This window comes from Geotrypetes seraphini, chromosome 5, assembly GCF_902459505.1.
Source record: "Geotrypetes seraphini chromosome 5, aGeoSer1.1, whole genome shotgun sequence".
Taxonomy (NCBI): domain Eukaryota; kingdom Metazoa; phylum Chordata; class Amphibia; order Gymnophiona; family Dermophiidae; genus Geotrypetes; species Geotrypetes seraphini.
Window position 1 is genome coordinate 146,432,036 of NC_047088.1, and position 27,049 is coordinate 146,459,084.

General features: G+C 41.0%; 1 protein-coding gene across 4 annotated transcripts in view; it reads right to left on the reverse strand.

Annotated features, from left to right (window-relative positions):
* Positions 1-27,049, reverse strand: part of PARD3B (par-3 family cell polarity regulator beta) — a 1,834,390-nt gene that overhangs the window by 1,688,038 nt on the left and 119,303 nt on the right. For 3 of the 4 annotated variants that reach the window (XM_033945028.1, XM_033945030.1, XM_033945031.1), the window contains exon 2: positions 6,481-6,582. The exons of the other annotated variant lie outside the window; for it this stretch is intronic. In XM_033945028.1, coding sequence (XP_033800919.1) covers positions 6,481-6,582 — 102 coding nt within the window. The remainder of the gene's footprint in view (positions 1-6,480; positions 6,583-27,049) is intronic. 4 annotated transcript variants of the gene reach the window in all.

Sequence of the window (27,049 nt, forward strand, 5' to 3'; positions counted from 1 at the left end):
GTCCCTGGGTTAACTCCCCCCAAATAGAAATTGGTGGCCTGTTTCTTCACTGCAACCCGCCTTGCTTTGGCACAATGTTGGTGTACCCCTGTGTTGCCTAACCTTTTCACAGTTTATTCTCGTTTGGACTACTTGCAACTGATGTCTAAATTGACTGCATTATGGCACAACACCCTGGTAAACTATTCTAAGATATGGGAACTGTATGTCCGATGGAGACAGCACTCTACTTAATTCTGTGTTAGCCTTTCTTGGCTTTGGGTGGATTTGGAGGGGAAGGGAAGGGTTCTGCTGGGATTTTGTACCTGATCACTATATATTTCTGTTCTTTTTATTGTGTATTATCTTGCATTGTGTTCCTTTGGAAAAATTCAATAAAGATATATAAAAAAAAGAAAATTAGTTTCCTCGGATGATACTCAAGGGTCCAGTGCTGGAGGAACTGTGGGCCTAATAGCATTTCCTGAAGATTCTCAAAAAATTATTTTAACTAGACAGCTCTTATTGATTATTTTTGCTTCAGAATAGAATAAATTAATTGGCTTTCTGGGTTTGCTTCAACGTTAAGGACACGTGAGTTACACAGACATGAAAAAAATAAATTATTTTGCCCTAAGACCATCAGCACTTGGTACAGGGGCTACAGTTTATTCAAAAATTTGAAATATCACTATTTGGAAAGTTCAGCATAATAATTTACAATATCCAGGTACTTTTTTTTTTTTTTAAACCTCTACGGATATGTGGTGATTTTCCAGGCACAATATTCGTTGTCCCTTTGTATTTAGATTCCCTTATTAAGGGTCAGAAGAAGGAGCAAGAGTTTGTAGAGTTATTAAGTTAATTGGGCTTCTTTGTGGAGTATTTTTCCTGATTTCTTAATTTAAGGGTCCTATTACTAAGCTATGTTAAGTGCTAGCTTGCGCTTACCGTGGCTTAAAAGGGCTTACTGCAGGACACACTGGGGGCTAAAGTGGGCATGATAGTGTGAATCAGTTAGCTCAGCCAATTTACTGCATGCTGATTGGTGTGTAAACATTTACCACCTACAAACTAGATGATGGTAAAGAACTCCTGTGCTAGTGTTTGTTAATGGCCACAAGCTAATGGCAATATTAGCACATGATCACTTCAAAGATATACATCCAATACTTAACCCAGCACTACATACAGCAATAACTTCAATCCCCAATTATACTCAAAATTGGAGAAAAGACCTCTAAATAGGGGCGTTCTCAAAAACATACAGCTCCCACATAGACAAACCTGTCTCAATGTATACTCATTAAGACAGGAAGACACATCCTTGGTCAAAAAATTGCCAAAGATAAGTAAGTGTAAAACGTATTCTGCTTAATTCGATTTATTATAACATTCACTGTTGCATAAGTATCAAAAAATTATCACACTTATCTGCTTATTAAGTAGTCTTCGTAGTGCTGGGCAATAGAAGCAGAAATAAACCCGCAAAGTGCAGCATGAGCACAGTGCAGAGCGGCTACTGAATCCTTGCCGCCCACGCGCTATTACCAATTCTGAGTATAATTGGGAATTGAAGTTATTGCTGTATGTAGTGCTGGGTTAAGTATTGAATGTATATCTTTGAAGTGATTATTTTTGACATCCTTTCTTGTTCTTTGAGTTTTTTTATAAATATTAGCACATGGCCATTAAATGAGAACATGGAAAATCATAGTTATATATTCTTGATGCTCATTATGTTCTGTATATATCTCTTTGATTTTGTACATAACATTTAGCTCTTAGTTTAAAGAAATATTTCACATTAATAACTAGGAATGTTCACTTAGGGCTCCTTTTACAAAGGCGTGCTAGCGGTTTTAGCGCATGCTTAGCGCGCTAGCCACTACCTTTTAAAGCAGGCGGTAATTTTTCAGCTAGCATGCTAATCTTGTGTGTGCGCTAAAAACGCTAACGCAACTTAGTAAAAGGAGCCCTTAGTTTTCCTCATATATTACTTCAACTCATTACCTTGTATATTACACTTCTCCCTGCGTATTCACGGTTTCAGCATTCGCGGTTTCGATTATTCACAGTTTTTAGCTTGCTGGCTCCTCCCCCCAAATTATGTCAGCTTGCATAGAGAAATTACTGATTCCATGCATTTACAGAGAAAATCACTGATGCCCAGCACTTTCTTCACCGTGTTTTGCCTCTCCTTCAGGAACAGGCCAGGTCTCCCACCATGTTATTCACAGTTTCACCATATTCACTATGGTTTTCAATAGAAAACAGCGAATAGCATATGAAAAAGTTATTCGTAGTTTTTCTGTATTTGCAGTTCTGTTAATCCCCTATCACAGCAAATACGGAGGGAGAAGTGTATGTATCATTTCTCTTATTTGGGTCTTTTGATGGTTTAGACTTCTTTTTTTATTTTTCCTCTTCCTACTGCTCTTTTGTCTTTGTTTTTTTCACATTTTTTGGTCCCCCTCAGTGATTGCTTTTTCCTAATAACCCTTTATAGGTCTCACTTTTTTACAGCAGTCTTTGCATTCAAAGTGCCTCATAACGATGTGCCTGTTTACTCCAGCACGTCACACATAGGCATAGTTACATCTTGGGTTTTTTTACTTTTAACTTTCATTCTTTTTCAAACCTCTTTTTTAAACTTATATTTTCTCCTTTTTTTATTATTTACATTTTTTTACTTTTAACTATCGCTTATTTAATCTTTTTCCTTTAAAACACACCATTTACGTAATGATGTCATCACTATGTCCCCACGTGGTTTTTTTTTCACTTTTATACTACATTGAGATTGGCACGTTTTCTTCCACTTCACTCACAGACTTTGAGACCGTTTGCTCATATCGCTAAGGTAAAGCCAACGGTTCCACTTTTTCATTCTGGTTTTTTAGCTAAAGTTTTTTTCGATTTCATATTTTTATGATGCTTGTGTTTTGTATTACATTTTCTCTTGCAGCGCTATCATGACGATTTGTTTCGGTTTCAATTTTACTCAGTCGCTCCTTTGGCTTTTAAATTCTAGAGGCTAATTTTAATGCACATTCAGAGCCATATCACATTTTCTTTTTTGGTACACCTAATCTCATTTTGCTCTATATTTTATCATGTTAGTCGTCCTCTCAAAGTGCACAAGTTGTTTTTATCCACTCCTTTGGCTGTCATCCTTGGTTTCCATGGCACAGTGACCCACCTCAGTTTTATGCTTTTAACTCATAATGGCTTATCCTCATGGTACTTCAACCTTGTATTGTTTGTTTTATATATACAGTGGTACGTCGGTTTACGAGTGCACCGTTTTGCGAGTGTTTTGCAAGACGAGCAAAACATTCGCAAAATTGGCGCCTCAGAAACCGAGCGCGCCTCGATTTGCAAACGCCCCCTCCGCGAACAGGCACCCTCCCCCCCACAATCCTGAACCCCCCCCGCCGCCATCGGACACCCCCCCCTCCCGCCGCTATCGGGCAACCCCCTGCCGCGACCTGAGGTCCCCCAACCCACCCGAACCCTCTTCTTACTTCAGTGTAGCCTCCACACCGGCACCGGCACCAGCATGTCCTGCCGGTGCCCGAAGATCTGCTTCCTGTGCTGGGCCTTGAGCATGTGCGCATGCTCAAGGCCTGAGAGTTCACGGCGGTGGGGGGGGTGCCCGATGGCTGGCGGGAGGATGTCCGATGGCTGCGGGGGGGTGCCGGATTGCGGGGGGAGAGGTGCCGGTTCACGGGGGGGGCCTTCAGGGGGAGCAATGCCAGTTCTCGTGGGGGGGGAGCAGCGCTGCTGGCCTCGGGGGGGGGGTGTGGAGGGGGGGAACCTATCAAAGCGAGTTTCCATTATTTCCTATGGGGAAACTCACTTTGATAAACGAGCATTTTGGATTATGAGCATGCTCCTGGAACGGATTATGCTCATAATCCAAGGTACCACTGTACTGTCCACTTTAAGAAACACAATTGATATTCTTTTACATATTTTCTCTGTTTTATATATACTGTCCACTTTAAGAAGTACAATTGATATTCTTTTACATATTTTCTCTGTTTTATATATACTGTCCACTTTAAGAAGCACAATTGATATTCTTTTATATATTTTCTCATTTTCTCATATTCTCCAATGGTTTTATTCTAATATGTCTGTTTTAGTAATGTACTTATATGCTTTATTACATTTGCATATCATTATGATTGTACATAAAGTTCTATGTATATTTTATATTTTACATGTGCTTTATTTCTGTTTTATATGTTCACTTAGGGCTCCTTTTACTAAGGTTCGCTAGTGGTTTTAGCGCGCGCTTCAATGCCACACGCGCTAAACGCCAATGCTTCCATTGAGCTTGTTAGTATTTTTCATTTAGCATGTGGTTTGCGCGTGCTAATCTTTTGCATGAACTAAAAACGCTAGTGCACCTTAGTAAAAGGAGCCCTTAGGAAGGTGTTTACACGCTTAAGCTAGGATCCTTGTTGGGACAATACCTTTGAATAAAGACTGTTTTATTGGCTGAAAGCACATCTCCCTTGCCTTTCTGTTGTACTGCTGACATTTCAAGGTGAAGTGTTCTTCTTTTGTCTGTCAACATGGAAAATTGGCAATTTTTTGGCTGTGGTAAAAACGGTCTTAGTGAGCAAGAAAGACTCACATAAAGGCACGAGCATGCTAAGGCCACTTTTTACAGTAGCTTAGTAAAGGACCCTTATATATATATATATATATATATAATTCTTCTTTATTTTTAATTTTATTTTTTTTAGCTCTGTTAGGTGGACTTTTGGATGTACCTGATGTAAAACTTTATTATCCTTTTCTTTTTTGGAATAAAAAAAATATATAGCTGTTTAGCCAATTCTAATTTTCTCCTTTCCAGCACTACAAGCTATCTTTTAGGCTATTTTGAATGGCTGAAATGCAAGGACCTGGGGTTGGGGGGGGAGGTCGTTTGATTTTTTTTCTTTTTTTGTAGCAGCTCATGGCTAAATCCTTTGAAAATGATTAGAAAAACTGTGGCAAAATTTTGAAGAATTCTATAGCAATCTTCTGTACATAGGCATAAAAACTGCATAGTATTTAAATTAAGCTATATTTCCTTTAAATAATGTCTGGATATTTATTTTACGAGTATTATTGCTTTTCACCTCCATTTCAATTCCTCCTGTTTCACTTTTCATTCTTTTTTCCTCACTTCCTTTTCTTCTGTCCTCACTCTCATTTTTCCTTTCCTGTCCACCAGAAAGATTCCTTTTCTTCAACTGCAACGTGGCTAATGAAAATGTGATTTTTTTTTTTTTAAATCATCATCTGCCATAATACAGTAATACGTATTAAGTTTTAACACAATGCAAAACCACAGCCATTACTACAACGTGAACAAATCTTGACATGGAAAGTACTGACAATGGGCATAATCAGAGCCAAAATATAAAGTTTGACCAATTGATAATGATAAAATCCTATACCTTCTAAGATAAAGGAAGATGGTAAGAAATAAACACAGTTATGATTGTTATTAGGTTATGTCTGATGAATAAACAGCCAGAGGAACAAGCAGGCAGTAGCCTAACCACAGCGTCATTCCAGAAGATAAATAAAAGTAGGGTCAGATACAAGCCAAGGTTTGTGCCAAGTAATAAGGTCAAGAAAGGAGGAGATACAGATGAAGAGAACAAACAGATAAAGGTCCAGAAAGAATACAGGAAGAGAAGGCTTGGCAACGCCAGAAAAAACAGTCCAGGATATGCCATGCAGCAGCAGGAAGCCAGCAATGTAAATAAATTTTCTGGTGTAGCCAAGTGGAATTGCACAGAACCAGAACCAACAGTAGTATGATGAGCCTACTAAAAACCTTCATGTAGTTAAGTACTGGTTTGGCACGCCAAAGGAGCAGATTCCTATACTATAGGTTTCTAAACTTCTTATTCTGTTCCTCTGATTCTTCCCTTAAGAAAAGGGAAAAAAATTGTTATAAGTGGCTTCACATTACCTAGAATATATACTTACCAAAAAAAAAATTTAACTGTTTTGAGACCTGCAAAGGTTCTTGGGACTATTTTTCACAATCATTTGCTGATTAAACTTTAATCTTTCACACACTCATTTGCTGTTCTACAAAGTGAGCGTAGCACCTTAGTATAAAAATGCACTTTTCGAATCTTGATTATTCCAATAAATACCATCAGGTGAGGAATATAAAAGAACCACATCAAACATACAGGCACATTTCTTTTGTAGCTGAAAATGAATGGCAGCTACTGTTAATCCTATTCTCCAAAATAAGTTCTGCAGCTGATAGATACCGAGTCAAGTGAGATCTTTTATGGGTCTGAAGCATTCATGACAGTGAAGCTACTAGAAGTGTTGATATCTGTAGCGATACTGAGAAGATAAAGCATTTGACTGCTTTATCTGTAACTTGCATAAGTCATATAAATGAGAAATATTAAGATCTGTAAAATACCAAAAAGTAGTCAGGATGGCAAATGTGTCTATACACAGTACCTTGTCTTTGTCTTCTACAACATCTGCCAGCACATCATCTGGATCCAGTATTCCCCCATCTGTATATTCAAGGTGATGAATCTTCACCCAGTATCCAGCATCCTTTATTAAAATAATAATAATAATCAATTTAGGTTTTAAAGTGTAAATTTTATTTTGCAAGGATATCAAAGAAGTTTTCAAAGGTATAATATAATTTTCTTTTTAAAATTTATTTTTGCAATCTACTGAATTTCCAACCAAATACTACATAATAGTTGGGAGATACTGTATATGGAAAAATGTCACAATTGATGCTAGATACATGATGCAGTGATGGGAAGTTAAGATACTGTATCAAGATTGTTCTCAAAGAATAGACTAGGTTTAAACAAAGTTGGGAAAGAAAACAGTTTTATATCTTAGAGACCAAATAAAAGCCAAGAAATGTAAGGTGAGCAATAAGCAGTTAAGCTATTTGTGGATTGTCTGGAAGGGACATAAAGGGCAAACAGGTGTAACAATCAGGGAACCATTACGAAGAGAAATCTAGATATAACAACATATAGTAAGTAGTAAGTTCTTCTCTCAACTCAGTCCTCAGGGCACACCCTGCCAGTCAGGTTTTCGGAATATGCACAAGGAATGTAAAAATATCTCATACATATTCAAAGGAGGCAGTGAGTGCAAATTTATTTCATGCATATTCATTGTGAATAACCAGAAAACCAAACTAGCTGGGTATGCCACAATCAGACTTTTGTGAAGCAGAAGCCGGAAAAGCAGAGGGTGAAGTAGTAGAAAATTCATAGTGGAAAAGCAAGAGACAAGAAAGCAGTGAGGTTACTGTATTTTATTTATTTAAAATCTATGAGCTAACCATCTTGCATCCTAAACAGAATACAAAATACAGTTAGACATAACGACAGTTAAGACCACATAAATAACTATAAAACTAAGTAAACCTAAAACTGCATTAAACTCCTGCAGTAGACACTTGAGTAAAAAGGACACTTTTGACCTCTTTTTGGAAAAGTAAAGATCAGTCTCTGATCACAATTCACTCAAAGCATCCCATATTAGTAGACTAGTAATTGTGAAAGCTCTGGCACCAAACACACTAAAATGAGCTTTGCCAATGGGCTTAGGAAAAAAAAAAACACCCAAAAAAGACTTTATTCTACTGATGCTAGAAAACACCTTGGTTGATGAAAGGAAATTACTGTCTGTAAGCAAGAAGATGTCTTGAGATTATTATTCACAAATAACGATGTGAAATCCTTACGAGTAAATTGAAACTCGGACCATATATAACTTTATAATCCACAAGAAGTCCAAATATTTAAGTAATTTTATATACAGCCTCAGCCTCATCACTCCACCGCTTATTTCGAACTTACAGCGGGGAAGCATTACATGAGCTTTCATCATCGGCCAGTGAATAAACTTTATCTGCATAAATAATCTTTATCTGTATAAATATTGACTTTCGTATAAACTTTAAATTAAATTTAAATATTTAAATATTCATTTCGTATTTCAAAGCTACTTATCTCTATCAGCTGAAATGACCCAGGAGCAGATGAAAGTTGATATTTATACAGCCGCAACAAAATCACTGCTTGTACAACAGCACGAAAGTCAACTGGTAACTGCATTGGTTTTAAACGATACAATAAATGTATCTGTGCAAAGCATACTTGCACTCTCTTTACCACTTGGCAACTCATTGTAAGTCCTGGGTTTAATTTTACTCCCAGGATTGTCATTGACTCCCTCACCAGCAATACCTCATCTATTACTTTTAATGTTTTTGGCCAACTGACCAGGTCAGATTTACCCACAAACATTAACTCTGTCTTTTCTACGTTCACTCTCAAGCCTGGTCTTTCAATCCATCCATCCTTTCCATAATTTCACTCATATAATTACTCATCAGTTTCTCTAACCCATCCCCCCATACACACACTGGGAAGAAGATGACATCATCCAAGCCCTAAAGATTGGAATAACTGATCAATTGTGGCCATATAAATATTAAATAGTACCACTGAAAGTGCCGATCCCTGGGGGACTCAGCTCTTCACCTGAAATTTACAGTCCCATCCAGGATAATACCTGGTAATGCACTTGTGCTTTGAAATAAGAATCTTAGCACCATGCATACATAGTGTCTTTACAAAACAGTCATTTAGTCATTACAAGAAAGTCACCTGTGTGTATTAAAAAGCACAGTGGACAATGGAGACCCTGTAGAAATCTCAGGACAAATGCCATCAATCTAAAACTGTTAGCTAATCTGACCTACAGCATTCTGCCTGCAGATAAAGCAAAGATACTTACCTATAGTATGTGTTCTCTGAAGAAATCAGGTATATATTCTCACATGTGGGTGATGTCATCCAAGGAACCCAGTATGGACACTACCAAGTGCACTATCACTTGAAATTTTTAAAGGCACTGCTTGTGCTGGTGCCTTCCCGCCAGATATCGGTTCATGGGACTTGCAGAGATCAGTAATAAAGCTAAGAAGCCAAATAGGGGAGTGGGTGGGTGGTGGAAATATGTCTGCTGTCCTTGGTAAAGTATCTTTGCTTTCTCTAAGGACAAGCAGGCATTATATTTTGTATATATAAAACATGAGCCAAGCAAAACCCAAGTGGGTTGGAGGGTAAGTTGGCATTCAGGAAGTAAAAAGATAGCTGCTTGTCTAAACCGACTGTCTCTTCTGAAGTTGTGTTCTAAACCAGTGCTATTCAACCCAGTCCTTTGGGACCACCAGAATGACAAAGACTTTGAAAACCCGACTGTCCAGGTGGTCCCTGAGGACTGGGTTGAATACCATTCTTCTAAACAACAGTGAGAGGTACAGGTATGGAGTTAAGTCCAAGTAGCTGCTTTGCAGATGTCTTCAATAGATGCAGAATGGAAATGAGCTACCGAAGCAGCCATAGCTCAGACATTGTGGGCTATGATAACAACCTTGAAGCATCACCCCAGTCTTTAGTATATAAGAAGAAAAAACAGTTTGCCAGCCAAGTGGAGATGGTTCTCTTGGTAACAGGAACTCCAAGTCTGTTAGGATCAAAAGTCACAAAGAGCTTGGAGGATTTTCTACAAGGTTTAATCTGGTTCAGATAGCCTGCCAGAGCATGTTTGCAATCTAAGAATTGGAAAACTGTTTCTTCTGAATAGAAAAGTGACTTTGGAAAGAATACAGGCAGAATTATGGACTGGTTGAGGAAGATGACTTTGGGTAAGATCACTGTCATGGTAGAATCTCGTTTAGCTTGGATCCAACACAAGTGCTTCACAAGTGTGCAAATGTGAGGGCTATGAGGAAGGTGACTTTACCAAGTGAGAAGTTTGAGGAAGTTGTAAATGACTCAAAGGGAGACTTCATAAAAGCAGAGAGAACCACATTAAGATTCTAGGCAAAAGTAGAGGCATGATAGGTAGTTTGATGTGGTAAAGTCCTTTCATTAACTTAGATATTAAAGGATGAACAGATAGCAGTTTCTTGTCTAAAGGAGTGTGAAATGCACTGAGAACACTAGGATGTACTCAAACTGAGCTAGTCTTTAGTCTAGAATTAGAGAGGTGAAGAAGGTAGTCCAGGATGGACAGGAGTGGACATGTGACACATTCAAGAAAATGTAGTGCACACCAGGCAGAAAATTTGGACTATTTGAAACGGTAACAGTGCTGAGTGGAAGGTGTTCTGGATGCTTCAATGGCAGCAGATACTGCAGCTAAGAGGGAGAAGACATTCAGCAGTTCAGTAAAAGAAACCAAGCTGTGAGTACTAATGATCAAGGGTTGGGATAAAGGAGAGATCCATCGTTCTGTTGTAGCACCATTGGGAATGGCAGCAAGCAGCATGGGACATAGGTCGAGAGCTCTAGAATAGTGGAACCAAAACTGATAAGGCCAATGGGGTGCTATGAGGACCATGGTGTCCCTATGTTGGCAAAGTATGAGTGAAATCCTCCCAATAAAGAGGAATTGCAGGAATTGCATAGAGAAATATGTTTCCCCAAAGAATAAGGAAGGCATCCAACTCCAGGCAATCAGGGATATACAGTCCAAAGCAAACATTTGCAGTGGTGGGGGAAGCAAAGAGATCAATGACTAAAGGTCCCCATTTGCAGAAAATCTGATGCAAGATGGTCACGTCATGCTAAGAAGGGTTCCCATAAAGACCATGCAAAACTTCTCCTTCATCAAGTATTTGTTGGGGTCTCAGAGATCTAGAATTGGTCAAAGGCCTCTGGTCTTTTATTGATATCAGAAAATACTTGGAGTAAAACCCCCAGCTCTCTCCTGCTGGAGAAGGGCCAAGAGTTCCTGATGAAGGAGAGTCTTCTGAAGGGAGTTGAAAGGAGACTTTTGGGGGTAGTTAGCAAGATCATAGCCCTGGTTGATAACTTGAAGCACCCACTGGTCTGACATGATTAGAGTCCACTGCTGGCGAAAAAAGATTAATCTGCCTTCTATGGGAAGGTTGTGAAGAAGAGTGAGGGAAATGTTAGCAATGCTCTCTAGAAAGATATCAACGGGACAACTGCTGTTTGGACTGAGATTGAGGTTATGATTTCTACGGTCTCTGTAGCCTTGAGCAGCAGATCTAGCAGAAGAGGAAGAAGGCTGATTGTGGTAATGTTCTGTGTTGTAATAAGAAATTCTGGATGATGAATAAGATTGAGAGGTCTGTGGTTTAGATAAAGTTGTTATAGTATCTGTGTGTGGGGTGTTTTTTTTTTAATTATTTTATCTGGCGCAGCCTCAATTTTTCTCTAAATAGATCATCCTCTTTGAAAGGTATTCAAAATGAAGTTTCCAGGTCTGAGACTAGAAGCCAGGCTAATCTGCACATCACAATGGCCACTGCAGATATTTGAGAAGGGACATCAAAAGCATCACAGGTAGCTCTAGCCATGAACTTTTGAGTAGTGAACAAATTGTCAGTTAATTGTTGAAACTGCTTTAAATTGTCCTCGGGAGTAAATCCTTCAAAATCTGACAATTGTTTTAGCACATATTTTAAATAAATGGGCAGGTAAAACTGATAGTCCATAATTCTATTAAGGAGCATAGATGACTAGAATGGAAGATTAGGTTTCTACCTTCGATAATCTTTTTTCTGTTAGTCCCTGTAAGATTTCATATGCTAGGTGTTCAATCCCAACCCACAATCCATAAGTTGCAGAAATCCAACACTTTTCTGTGCACATGCTCCCAGTGGTGTACCTAGCATATGTGACATCCGGGGCCCATCATTTTTTGGCACCCCCCCCCAATCTGTAAGAAAAACATGATTTTTAGTTTTTCATTTACTGCCAAGTTGCGGGACTACGGCGTCCTGCCAATTCGCGGTATCATGGCGTTTTGATACATACGGCATTTACAAGTGGTTTCATTTTTGTTCATATATCCAAAGGTCATCAAGACTCCTGACGCAGGCCTTAGGGCCGAAACGTATACATGTCGGGTTGATTTACTTTGAATGAATAAAAGATCAATCAGATGAGTTGAAAGACACTTTTATTTGTGCACCTTTCTGATTGGACAATTCCACCCAGTTTTGCTACTTTTAGTAACAAGCCACATGTCACACATGAGTACCTAGGAAAAGGCAGCATCTTACATATTGCAGTGAGCAGTATATCAATACACCCATTGTAAAACTAAACAAGCCAGACCAGTACAGATCAATCCTACACCATCAATCCTAACAGAAAACCATGTCTTTCGAACACACAGAACACAGAAAACACCTTTGCCTAGTATGGAATATGTCATCACAAACTAACCCCTTCCCCTTTTACAAAACTGTAGTGTAGATTTTAGCCAAGGTGGTAACAGCTCTGACGCTCATAGAATTCTGAGCATCAGAGCTGCTACCACCACGGCTGGCGCTAAAAAGCACTCCATAGTTTTGTAAAAGGGGGGATAAAATAGAAATACATAGACAAAGGTTAAATTGAACCAGCAAGAAGCTGGACTCTGCATAAAATGCAACACCACAGAAACAGTGACATATGTCTCCTAAAGCAATAAATAAATAGAAAATCTTTGTTCTACCTTTGTCTTCTCTGGTTTCTGCTTTCCTTCCATCCACTGTCTGCCATCTCTCTGCCCCTCCCTATATGGCATCTTCTCTCCTTCTATGCCCCTTCCAGAAACAGTATGCCTCCCCCTTCCATCTCTCCTCTAGGACCCCTCCCCCCCTTTGGTCTGGCATCCATCATCTTCCCTCTGTTCCCTCATGGGCTGGCATCTTTCTCCTTTCATCTCTCTTTCCCTCCCCCCTGTGGTTTTTAGCATCTCTCTCTTCTCATTTCCTCCGCTCAGATCTGATATCTCTGTCTCCTTCCCTGTTCTCTGGCATCTCTCTCTCCTCTTTCTCTTCCCTTTCCTTCTCTGGTCTTCCTTCTTTATTTTCTGCCTCCATTTAAATTAAATTATTTCTTACTATGCAGACCTCAGTTTCCCTCTTTTCACTATGTCTACCCACAGCATGCCACCCCTTTCCTTCACCCCTCCACTATCTCACTAACTCTATCTTCTTCCCCTATCCAGCATATGTCCTTTTTCTTTATCCCTCCTTCCATCCAGTATGTGTTCTCTTTCTCCACTTCCATTCAGCATTTGCTCTCCCTTCTCCCCACTTCCATCATCTGACTCTTCTCTCTCCCCTTTCTACCCACTTTCATCATCTGCTTCCTTCCTTTTCTCCTTTTCTCAATCTCTCCATCCACCACAGGCCCATTTTTCTCCCTTCCTCACCTTTCCGATTTTGGCAACAAGGTCTGCAAAATACATTACCCTCCCCCCACCCACCCTCCCTGGATGTGTAAGGTAATCTAATGAAAAAGAAAGAAACATGACCCTTACTGTAATGCACCAAAAAGTACATTGTAGCTATTTTTGTAGTAGCTACTTGGAACAATAAGGGTGTTTCCCAATTTTTAAATAGCATCTTCCATAACTTCATGTAAAGGTACCTTAATGCACTCATTTAGTGGTGTTTCAGTAAAGAAGCTCAAAAAGTTCTGAATGAGGTTCCTCCTGTTTCCATTTTGATGGATAATGCCTGCCCCAGTTGTCTTATGAAACCAGTAAAAGAGATACTCTCAGGTGGAGAGGTGTGCCATTGAGGAGGAAGTGAAGTATCAGAAGGTATACTATAAGACTTTTCTGCTCCATATTGTGGCAACTCCTCACCTGAATGGAAAGAGATATCTGAATCAGACTCCTCAAAATATTCCCTTCTAGATGAAATCAAGGCGTATGCGTGAAGGAGACTGTCGATAATGTATCATGGTGCATCGAGGTAAAACAGGAGATAACTCCTCCACCAATGATTATTCATGTGTCGCAAGGATCAGTGCCAATTCTGATGCTCAATGTCAAGCAGGGGTGCATGACCTTGTCTTGATCAATGCTTTGATGCATCCTCAAGCTGGTCTGAGGCAGGCATGGACACTTTTAAACCTGTGAGGATTGAGTGAAAGTATGAACATATCCTCCTGGAGAGTCAGTGCTGGTACTGGAAGAAACAGTGGCATTGAAGCAGTCTACTGTACCAGTTGAAGTGGCATAGGAGACCTTGATATGAAGGTACACCTCTGTGGAGACATCATCTGGATGGATAGTGAACAGTCATCTGGAAGTCAACTCTTATTATGCGTCGATGAATTCAATGATTGGGAGGATGCCATGGTATGCTTAGAGGGGGAAGAAAGTTTGTACTTCTTAGCTTTCTTACATGTGACATCCTTCAAAACAAGAGGCATTAAAAAAGATGATGTAAAGTTGTGGTGCTGTAAGCAGCTCAATGCTCTTGATGCAGTGTTGATGTTGACGCAGCCAGTGCAGATGTCAATGCTGGGGAGTCATAGGAAGTTGGGTGTCAGGTTCTGAGTTCCCTGCCATGCTCAATGTTGATGTGATACCAAAATGTTTCTCAAATTGAAAGTTTGCATGCTTTGAGTGACCTCTTTTGCATATAGAGACATAGGATACAGTTAATATCCAGATGATCAAGACCAAGACTGGATGCACCAATTATGTGGGTCAAAGCCTGAAATGGTCTCTTTACATTGAGAACATTTCTAAAATCTGCTTGGTATCATCTTGGACATAGAGGAGAAAAGAGCTGGAGTGAAATCAAAGGGTTCAAAAGGCATCACCAAAAATGATCAATGTTCCCAGTAAGAAAGGGTCAAAAAGTGGCCCTAAGGCCAAAATGAAAAAATTGATAGGAATACAGGAACACATTAAAAACAAAGAATTATGACTGAATCCCCCCCCCACACACACACACACACAACCTTCCCCCCCCCAAAAAAAAAAACACAACCCAAACAAATATTAAAGACAAGAAGCACTGAAAAATCATAGGAACATAAAAACATGGCAGATAAAGGCCAAATGGTCCATCCAGTCTGCCCATCCACTATCTCCTCCTCTCCCTCAGAGATCCCACATGCCTGTCCCATGTTTTCTTTTATTCAGACATGCTCTTTGTCTCCAGCACCTCTACCGAGAAACTATTCCACACATCTACCACTCTTTCTGTAAAAAAAAATTTTTGTTAGGAAACTCCAGAGTGAGGGGGCTTGAGATGAAATTAGGAAATGATAGGCTCAAGGGTAATCTTTCAGTTGAAAGAGACTCGCCTCATGCATATTTATGCCAAAATGGTACTTAAATTTCTTTACCATATCTCCTTTTCTCCCACTTTTCCTCCAAAGTATATATATTGAGATCTTTTAGTTTGTCCCCATACACCTTATGATTTAGACCACCAAACATTTTAGTAGCCTTCTTCTGAACCAACTCCATCCTGTTTATATCTTTTTTGAAGGTGTAGTCTCCAGAATTGTTCACAATAGTCTAAATGAGGTCTCACCAGAGTATTATACCACAGTATCAATAGTTCTTTTTTCCTACTGCACTCTAGCATCTTTCTAGCTTTCACCATCACCTTTTCAACTGTTTGGCCACCTTAAGTTCATCACAAACTATCATACCCAAGTCCCACTTGTCTTTCATGCACAAAAGTTCTTCACCCTCTAAACCAGCGGTCTCAAACACGCGGCCTGCAGGCCACATGTGGCTCTCCAAGTTTTTTTTGCGGCCCGCGGTCTGGACTGGATAATTCCTTCCTTTTGGAGCAGCAGCGGGTCTGGCCAGTTCGTTCCGTTCAAAGCCGCGGGTTGGCAGCTCCTTGCGCTATTCGCTCCTGCATCGGAAGCCTCTCTGACATCACAACATCAGAGAGGCTTCAGACGCAGGCGCGGATCTCGCAAGGAGCCGCCACCCGCGGCTTTGAATGGAATGAGCCGGTCAGACACGCTGCTGCTCCAGTGGCGTACCAAGGGGGGGGGCGGTCCGCACAGCTGGTCACCCTCCACTGTTCTTCATAGAGTGCGGCTTGCGGCTCGTCTAGAGCAGGGGTGCCCAACTGCTTCCCTTCACTTTTCACCGCCAGCACCATGCTCTATGATCTCCCTGCTTCTCTCGTCGCCCGACCTCAATTCTGACGTCGAGAGGACGTTCTGGCTAGCCAATCGCTGTCTGGATGCCCGGAACGTCCTTTCCGACGTTAGAATTGACGTCGGGCAGCGAGAGTTGGTTGGCCCTGTGGCGATCTCGGCCTGTTCCCGATGGCACCAGCAGCAGCAGCAGCCTATTCCCCGGCGGCGGTGGCATATGGGAGGGAAGGAAGGAAGAAAGAAAGAAGGGGGGGGGCAGGGAGCCAAAAGTTAAAAAGAAAGAAGGGGGGGACAGGGAGCCAGAAGGAAAAAAGAAAGAAGGGGGGGGACAAGGAGCCAGAAACAAAGCAAAAAATGGGACAAGGAATCAGAGAAAGACAGACAAAGAAAAAGTTGGGGGAGGGAATGAGGTCTGGAGGAGAGGAAGCATACAGGAGGCTGAAAGAAGAGAAGAAACATTGGATGCACAATCAGAAGAATAAAGTGCAACCAGAGACTGATGAAATTACCAAACAAAGGTAGGAAAATGATTTTACTTTCAATTTAGTAATAGAAATGTGCCAGTTTTGAGAAAGAAAAGATATTGAACTTTAAATGTGAGTGCTGCAGAAAAAAATAGAGTACTTGGAGGGCCGCAGAAAAAATAGTTAATGTCTTATTAAAGAAATGACAATTTTGCATAAGGTAAAACTGTTAAAGGAAAGTTTTATAAACTATGAAGAGTGTAACCTCATGCAAAATTGTCATTTCTTTAATAAGACATTAACTATTTTTTTCTGCGGCCCTCCAAGTACCTACAAATCCAAAATGTGGCCCCGCAAAGGGTTTGAGTTTGAGACCACTGCTCTAAACTGTACCTTTACCTTAGGGTTTTGAAGCCTAAATGCATGACCTTGATATAGTGGAAATAGAAAAGGTACAGAGAAGGGCAACAAAAATAATAAAAGGGATGGGTCGACTTCCCTATGAGGAGAGGCTAAAGCAGCTAGGGCTCTTCAGCTTGGAGTAAAGTTGGCTCATGAGTGATATGATAGAGGTCTATAAAATAATTAGTAGAGTGGAAAGGGTAGATGTGAATCGCTTGCTCACTCTTTCCAAAAATACAAGGAATAGAGGACATGCGATGAAGCTACTAAGTAGTAGATTTAAAACAAACTTGAGAAAATATTTCTTCATACAACATGTAATTAAACTCTGGAATTTGTTGCCAGAGATTATGGTGAAATCAGTTAGCTTAGTGGGGTTTTAAAATAGGTTTGGATAATTTCCTAAAAGAGGAGAAGTCCATAGGCTTTTATTGAGATGGCTTGAGGAAGTCCACTACTTATTCCTAGTATAAGCAGCAAAGAATCTGTTTTGCTACTTGGGATCTAGCTTGCTAGATACATGGGACCTGAGTTGGCCACTGTTGGAAACAGGATACTGGGCTTGATGGACCTTTGGTCTTGTCCCAGTATGGCAATTCTTAGCTCTTATGGCCTAAAATTTGAGGCCAGTCAATAAGTAAATCACTATTGAAGAAAAATGACTTGCCCTTGAGCCTGTAACCAGTAGTGACTTTCTATAAAATATATTTAAAAAAAAGGCTCACATAGATTGTCTATAGCAGCCCTTCTAGTCTAGCTGCAGAAGGGGAGAACAATTTGCTACAGTTCAAAAAGATACCAGATCAGTAACCTGGCACCGACTTTAACTGAAGTCAAAGATGTGAAGAAAGAAGAAAGCACTATTGCTGCAAGTTTCCTCAGGAATGTACGGTAATTATTCCAGATGTTCCTATAGAAATGGAACACTAGCAAGTTCTAGAGCTGCACTATCCCTAGTATAAAATAAAATAAAGGTTGATGCAGCTCTAGAATCTGACAGTATTCTCTGCTTCCAGCAAATGGTTGCCGTATGGACTAGCTTTGTAGGATTTTCAAGCGGTTTGGCTTCCTGATTACAACCTATAACCCAGAGGCTGAACTCCAGTGCCTTAAGTCTAGGCTTTTAGGGATTGCTCTATGGACCTTTACCCTGAGCTGGCAGGAAAGCCCCTTGTCAGAGGTCTGACTCAAGTCCCTTACTCACATAGGGATAAGTGAGCAAGGTAGTCTTGGTCATGCATAGCTACTGCCTGGACAGTGGAAAGTACAGGTCTATGTTCATAGTTCCCAGTGCAAACCCCCTCCCCCTCCCCTTAGGTGATCTGCCTTATCTTTTAGTCTTATGTGGCTGCTAAAGTTGTTCAAAATTTAAAAATAAAAGGAGAGAGAGAGAGAGGAAAAAAGCAAAGGCAAAGAAGCAAACCCGGCCTAGGCACTTGTACCTGTTCTACGCCACTCAGGATTTTGTAGACTTCAATCATATCTCCCCTCAGACATCTCTTTTCCAAGCTGAAGTGCCGTAACCGTTTTAGCCTTTTCTCATACGAGGAGTTCCATCCCTTTTACCATCTTGGTCGCTCTTCTTTGAACCTTTTCTAGCGCCACTATATCTTTCTTGAGATAAGGAGACCAGAATTGAATGCAATACTCCAGATGAGGTTGCACCATGGAGCGATACAGGGGCATTATAACATTCTTAGTCTTCTTAACCATCCCTTTTTTAATAATTCCTAGCATCCTGTTTGCTTTTTTGGCCGCTGCCGCATATTGGGCAGAAGGTTTCATCGTATTGTCTATGATGATACCAAGATCCTTTTCGTGGGTGCTAATCCCCCAAGGTGGACTCTAACATCCGGTAAATGTGATTCAGGTTAACCTTCCCAATGTGCTTCACTTTGCATTTGTTCACATTAAATTTCGTCTTCCAATGTCCTAATGGCCGCCTGCAATTTGTCACAATCCGCATGCGTTTTAACAACTTTGAACAGTTTAGTGGCATCTGCAAATTTAATCACCTCACTTGTCGTTCCAATTTCCAGATCATTTTTAAATAAGTTAAATAGCACCGGTCCCAGTACAGACCTTTGCGGAACTCCACTGTTTACTCTCCTCCATTGAGAAAAATGACCATTTAACCTTACCCTCCGTTTTCTATCCGATAATACTTGTTTTAAGGACAAGGAACTCAGGCCCTGATGTTTTAAATATACAGTGCATTTAATAACGGACATTAAGTTCTAATTGGTTTAGCGTCAAAGTATTTTACCTATCGATGCTCATAAAGGCTCACCACGGTCTTTGCAGCAGCCTCCAACTCTCCTATGTAAATGTAGTACAACAAGGTCATTAATATTAAAACGAGCACTCCAAGTGATGCTTTAACTTTGCCTGGTGATGCACTAAATGAAGCGCTGATCTTTAATGAGCCTAAATTACAGAAAAAGGCCTGGAGGTGCCAGTAGTGTTAAAAGTGTGTCCCAGGTATACATGAATCAAAGTGTGCACTGACAAGTCTAGGCTGCAGATTCTAGAAATTGAAAAAAAAAAGGATACATTTTTCTTACGGAGGGCCATGTACGTGTGCATTATAAACACATCTCAAATGCATTTATTAAAGGCATGTTTCATGCGTGCTCGTTAAAAGTTACCGATTGCATGAAACATAGAAGTTCAAAAAGAAAAATGGGGGGAGATAGTATATATATATATATATATATATATATGCCACAGAAGCAGTATAGAAAAAAAGCATTCACATTTGCATGGTTTTCTGGTACTTCTCCACCCCTCCCCCTCCACCTATGGCATGTACGGACCCGTGTATATGACGCGTATGACCTTCATTGGCAGTTACTTCTTTACAGCAAGAAAGTTCTGCAAATATGTTGGGACTGTAAAATTTAAACGCCCATGAATTATATGTGTTTGTGAACTGCATGTGTTTTGTGCTACACAGGCCAACAACATTATGGATGGTGATTTTTATCCTCACTTTCTGCAGCTTGCCCTGATGAGAGGACACAGGATCATAGGACACAACAATAGGACAGCCACAGAGGACTCTAGTGCATGTCATGTGCGGGTGGCCTTGGAAGAGATGTCAGACCAGAAGATAGTGAATGATTACAGTCTAAGCATGGCTGTGATTTTAGATCTATATGAGGAAATCAGAGCACATTTTTTTTAATATTCTTTATTCATTTTTAAAACTTCAATTGTGCACAAAAGATGATGCATTTACATAAATTAATATCATTACAGCACAATATACTTAATAGAATAAAGACAAAACTTATTTTCTCCCACCCATTTTCAATTTACAAACATCTCATAAAATACTTGTAATCAACCCTTCTATATTTCTTAACAAATGCCAAAACATAGCCCCCTCCCTCTCCCCTCAGAGCACATATTGATTCATCCACAGCTCAGTCCCCTGCAGTGCCTTGGCTGGTGAAGTTGCTGACTGTCCTGCAGTTCCTTGGCATAGGAACCTTCCAGCATGTTACTGGGTATAAAAGCAGTATGGCCCAGTTATCTGTGTCTAGATATTTGGGCTAGGTACTGCGAGCCCTGAAAAAAAATGTATGAAGCATTATATTAGCTTCCCAGAGGGGGAAGAGCAACAGCAAGAAGTTAAACTGGCCTTTTCCCGGATTGCTGGAATGCTTAATATCTTAGGTGCCATTGATTGTACCCATGTCCTATTTACTCCCCAACTGAAGGAAGATATGATGTTCTACAACCACAAAATGGGATACTTCTTGAATATCCAAGTGGTCTGTAATACAAACCTGAGGATCCTTGATGTTGTGTCCAATATCCTCTCCAACTCTACGCTTGGGAAAAAATTTGCAGAGGGAACATTTAGTCAATGGTGCCTACTGGGTTAAGTGTGGTCTGTGGTCTGGAGGGCTGTGTGTATGGTGGATGCAGAGAAAGCCACCAAACTGGAAGGGAGGAAGGATAAAGAAAGAAGGAGAGTGAGAGGAGAGACAGATGCCAGACCATGAAGGAGGGAGGGAAGGGAAGGGACTCAGAGCACAAACAGACATTTTGTCTTCCTGAAGATACAAAGTGTGGCTCATAAATGTTAACAACTGCAGTGAAAAAGTAACTGATATAATTCACTTTTGCAACATGGTACAGAGCCAGCTTGCTAGCAAATATTTTGCATTCCTGATAAGCGTAATCATCCCCACAACTTTCTCCAAGGAAACTGGTTTCGATAAAACCTATGACGTGACACTTCCATTAGTTGTGCATATAACTACATAGAGTTCCTCTTCTCTATCAGGTACTTCTGCAATTCATAACCTGTATGAGCACAAGAATAAATACAGTACAGTTGTATTTCCACAACATATTTCAAAATACACCCACCCACTGCATTCTACAATCAGTTGGTTTTATTTTTTATTATCTAAGCCTAGAATGTAATACGAGGGCAAGTTTTATAAGCCTTTAACTAAAAACTGTAAACTACCCAACTTTTACTTTTTGAAAATGGTCCCCTTTATTCTTCTTTAATGATTTAAAAAAATTCTATTGCTAAAAGATATTTGGATCTTGTCCACATCAGGGCAAAGTTAGTATGAGTCTGGTACATGATCCAGGTTTCTATAACAAAACTAGACAAAACCAATGCTGCTAAAAGGGATCTAAGAAAATCTCTGCTTTGTGAAGCACAAACAAGACAATTAAGGCCTAGATTCACTAAACTTACCGATCCTGTAAAGAAAATCGCAAAACCAGTTTTACTGGTTTTGCGATTGTTCCTGTTCCCTGACCCCGATTCACTAAACTGCTGCCTGATCAATCTCCTATCCAATCCGATCCACTCATGCAAATGAGTAAAACCCCATGCAAAATAGCCAAGAGATTGATTCACTAATAATTGCTTGGCTATTTTGAATCGGTTTTTATTATCCTAAAACCTGGCTGCCGGTTATTTGACAGATCTGCCTGTCTTTTATTCTTTTTATTTATGGCTCAGATATTTTGCATGTGTTACACACGCAAAATATATCTGCCCCATAAAAAAAAGAATAATAGACAGGCAGATTTGTTAAAAAAACACCGCCATATCCCCCCCTCCCCGCGACCCACAAATGGCAGGAGGGATGCTGATTCCCTCCTGCCATCGGCGCTCCCTCAAACCAGAAAAATGATAGGAGGGCACAATGGACCACCGGTCTGACCCAGCAATTCTTATGTTCTTATGAGGGATGCCTCTCCCTCCTGCCATCGGCACTCCCCCAAACCGCGATTAAAAAAATGGCAGGAGGGATGCCGACTCCCTCCTGCCATCGGCGCTTCTCCTCCCCCCAAAGAATAAATGGCAGGAGGGATGCCCACTCTCTCCTGCCACTAGACACGGAACCCCGCTCCCCGTACCTCTGAAGTTGGGAGCAGGAGAGGTGCTCAGTCCCTCCTGCTCCTTAGGCCTCCAGCGACGCAGTCTTCAGGAACAGGAGGAACCGCAAAGTCCTCCTGCTCCTCAGAATGATGCAATGCCAGCTTTAGGCCCCACCCCAGTGCATCATGTGATGCATGGGGCAGGGCCTAAGACCCTGATTGGCTCAGGCACCTAGGGCTCCGGGGCAGGAGCTAAAGCCGTCATTGCGTCGGGCAAGGGAGCAAGAGGATTTTGCAGTTCTTCCTGCTCCCAAAGACTGTATTGCTGGAGGCTTACAGAGCAGGAGGAACTAAGCACTCCTCCTGCTCTGAACCTTAGAGGTACAGGGAGTGGGGGTACGTATTCGGTGGCAGGAGGGAGAAGGCGTCCCTCCTGCTGTTTGTTTGGGGGGGGCGCCGATGGCAGGAGGGAGTCTGCATCCCTCCTGCCATTTTATGAGGTTCGGGGAAGGGAGGGAGTGTTTTGTGGGGGTGAGGATTTTTCATTTTTTGCTATTGGCCAGATATTTTGCGTGTAATACACAAAAATATCTGGCCCATTTTTTTAAAAAAATGAAAAGAAAAAAAGCCGGTAGAAGCCCTGACAGCAGTGACACTACTGTCAGGGCTCTGCCCCAACTCAATCGCTCACTGAGCAATTGAGTCAGGAGTTTGCATGTAAATGATTTGCACCTCCATGCAAAACATTTGCCTGCAAAAAAGATAGTGAATCAATTGACATTTTAAAATTGGCCAACAGCAATTGAATCACTATTTTTAGTGAATCTGGGCCTAAGAGATTTGGAGAAACATATCTCTGTGAATATGGTTAAAATCAATATGTCAACAAAGGGTGGCGGGAGCCAGGATTCACAATACGATATCAAAACTACTAAAATACCAGTATTTTTTAAAAGTTAAAACAAATATGAACTGATAACAGGCATTATGCACCTTATCAATTTTTCTACTTGCTAAGCAAATGTATTAATAGATTGTACATACACTACAGTAATCTGTTAATTAGGAAGTTGATAAGTAGTATGAATAGACAGAAACTCACTCACTCACTCCCTTTCCAGTATAGAGATTAAGATAACTACAGGATAAGACAAAATACTGTAGTATGGTTTCACCAAACACTGAGGGGGCTGATGCAGAAAGCTACCGCAAGCTGACATGCACATTACTGGTTGCTGAAAGGAATTGAACACGGGAGTTAACTGATGCGATACAAACTGCATTAACATGAATGGCAATGAGGCCATTAAGTATGCCTCTGCAATGCACAGAAGGAAATAGTGGCTTTTAATGCACACACATGAGAAAATTTCACAGGTTTGAGGCATCAGAGAAGGGTTGTCAAGAGGATTTAGCTCCAGTTTTGAAGGATTAAATAACACAATTGTCTTTTTTCAGCAGCTAGAGCAAGTGTCTGCAACTTTAAAAGACAGATGAGAAATAACAGCTCATGAGTATGTGTTAACTAAGTTCTAGCATTTATCTGCACATGTTGTTCTGTGCATAAATAGCAGCCTTGCAAATATTTTATGTACAAGAAACTTTTGTGAGGCTAATATTTATACACTAAACAACAGATGCATTTTTGTGTTGGCATTTTCATTTTGTTTGAACATGCGCACAGTGAGCCATCCTCAGTATAGAACCTCTGTGGGGGCACATGTCTTGCAGGCTTCACCCAATTAGTGAACAAGTTCTGCATGCTTGAAATTAGCATTTCATTATCTTACTGCATCACAGAGTTTTAATTTTATGGTCACATTTTTTTTTTTTTCTTTATGCATAATTAATTTTTACAACTCAAGCAAATCCGCTTGATAAACAAAGCACATTTTAGCAATGAAAAAAGAAAGAAAGAAAGGTATACACACACTTCAAATAGGAAATGTCTAGTGCTTAACAGTCCACAATATATGGGAAGAGATCCAAAAGAAAATAAACCTTAAAGCTAGATAATTCTGAGGAATTTAAGGAAGACAAAAACAAATTTATGCAAGCTATTTATCATTACTAGATAGCTCAAGTAGCTCAGACTTCTTTGCTTCTAGTAAAGTATTTAGCTAATCAGGGTCATAAAAAATATACTTATTAGAGGTATGGATTATGCAACATTTACAAGAAAATCTAAGCATAAATTTAGCATCAAGTAAAAGCACTTGTTGCTTCATTGCTAGAAAATTCTTTCTCTGATCTTGTGTAACCTTGGTTAGATTAGGAAATATCCATTTTTCAGACTTTAAGTTGCATTTTTATGTGCACATTTCCAGATGTGACGTACACTGGGTTTTTTGTTGTTGTTGTTGTTTTTCATTATTTGTTCAGTTCAACCATGTGTGCCCATGTGCAAACCACACAGTTAAGGGCGATTTATACTAAGGAATGACTTGTATACTGAATTTTCAAAATTTCTTTCTGTTTTCCAACCATGCAACTTATACTGTTAACAATACTGTATACCGTATATTCCGATTCTCACAGCATCTAAGTAAAAGCAATCTAAATGTCTCCACTACCACACTGTGAACTACAAAACCTGAAAAACTCCCGTCAACAGTAGCATTAATTCCTATGATTCAGCCCTACCTATGAATAAGCAGAACTACACTACTACACTGGGTCCTAGAGCACCAATACACTGGTAAAACAGAATTAAGTAGGACTGATACAGGAGATCTACACCAAAACTACATGCAAACAGAATCACACACATCAAACACATATAAAAACACATAAAGACTCTCACTAAACACAGAACAAGGGATCACAGGGGACAGGTGGTTGACTCATGGGGGGAGTGGAATGGTAGAATTTGGTTCTTCAAATATATAAATATGAGGGTAGGCAGTAGTGCTGCCAGATTCACGATTCGAATCAGTTCACCGATTCACTTCAAATGAATCGATTTGAATCTATTTAAATTTTTTAAAAATCGGCTTCCCGATTCGGACCCTCTCCCCTCGCCCCCTAAAGCAGGAGCGGCAGCGCTGCTCTTGCTGGTTGGCCGCTGATGCTGTTTTAGAGGGTGAGGAGGGAGAGTCAGTAGAGAAGTGCTGCTGTCCGGCTTCCCTCCTGGCCTCCCCGAAGGAATACTCCCCCCTCCCTCCCCCGGTAAGGCCTCTGTGTTCCCCCTGTCCTCCGCGAACCGTTTACCTTATAGCTTCAGCCTGCAGCGAAGATCACGGTTACAGCGTCTTTGCAGTGCTTTGAGCTGTTTCCTCTGCTGCGGTCCCACCCCTCCTCTGATGTTAGAGGCAGGATCGCGGCGGAGGAAACAGCTCAAAGCATTTTGCAAAGACGCTGTAACCGCAATCTTCACTGCAGGCTGAAGCTATAAGGTAAACGGTTCGGGGAGGCCAGGGGGAACACGGAGGCCTTCCCGGGGGGGGGGGGGAGTGCATAGTCTTTCGGGAGGGCAGTCCTTCAGGGGGTGGGACAGGCCTTGGGGTGGTGCAGGCCTTCAAGGGGGGGACAGGCCTTTAAGGGGGGGGACAGGCCTTCAAAGGGGGAACAGGTCAGGGATGGTGGCATAGGCCTTCAGGGGGGACAGGCCTTCAGGGGGGACAGACCTTCAGGGGAGGGGGGCCCTGGTGTAGAAGTACATGGAGGGAGGGAAGGGGGGTTCAAAGAGACGTGCATATGCCGGACTTTGGGGGGGAGGAAGAAATAATGGGTCTAAAAATAGAGGAGAGGGAGAGAGATGAGGTACAATGGGATTTAGGGAGGGAAGGAACAGAAAGGGAGAGAAGTTGGACAGAAGGTATGGTGTGGAGGGGGGGATAGAGATACTGGATAGGAGGGTAGTTGGGAAAAGAAAAGGAGAGATGGTGGACCCTGGGGTGGTGGGGAAGGAGGGAGAGATGCTGGATGAAAGGATAGTTAAGAAAAGGTGGATGTGTGGATGGAGACGATAAAAAAGAAAGATGCCAGACCTCCGGAGGAGGAAAGGGAAATGGAAAGGGAGGACAGAGATGGCAGATGGATGGTTAGAACGGAGAAAGAAGAAAGAAGGAGACCCTGGCAAGCAAATTATCAGAAGACAACCAGAGCTTGGGACCAACAAGATTTGAATAATGACCAGACAACAAAAAGGTAGAAAAACTAATTTTATTTTCCATTTTGTATTTACAATCTGTCAGATTTGAAACGTGTATCCTGCAAGAGCTGGTGTTAGACTGCAAATATGGGCTAGGATTTAAGAGAGAGAGGAAAAGTCTTTTTTGTTTACACCACAGTGCCAGTGTGGCTAGGTGAAGACAAAGGGGGTGAAAAGGCTATAAAATAAACCCACCAGGATGTTTAAAAAAAAAAACCAATTGGGCAGGAAAATCGAATCGAAAAGCCAATTCTGTAGGCTGAATCGAATCGAATTGAAATTTTTTTTCCTGAATCAGGCAGCACTAGTAGGCAGTGATGAGTGAGGTGCTGGATCTTTGGCGGGAGGAGAGAAGAGAGTGGCCTGCTACATTATAAATAAATTTTAAAAATGCTGTGTGGGCAGGCCCACACTTCCTGGTGCTCACAACACACTAGTTAAAAAATGACAGCTTAGATGAACAGTATTCCTGGGGCAGTGAAAAAATCCTGTTGTACCTGATTATAACTTGCTCATTTTGAGGTTGGCAAACCACTATGACACAGCACTGGCTACAGACAGAAAGATGTTAGACTGCAAAGAAAGGTACAAACTAGAGAGTTGCGCGGGGACAGAAATCCCACCCATCCCCGCCAAAGACCCACCCATCCCCACCCGTCCCCGTGAGGTATCCCACCCATCCCCACCCGTCCCCGTGGTGAATCCCTCCG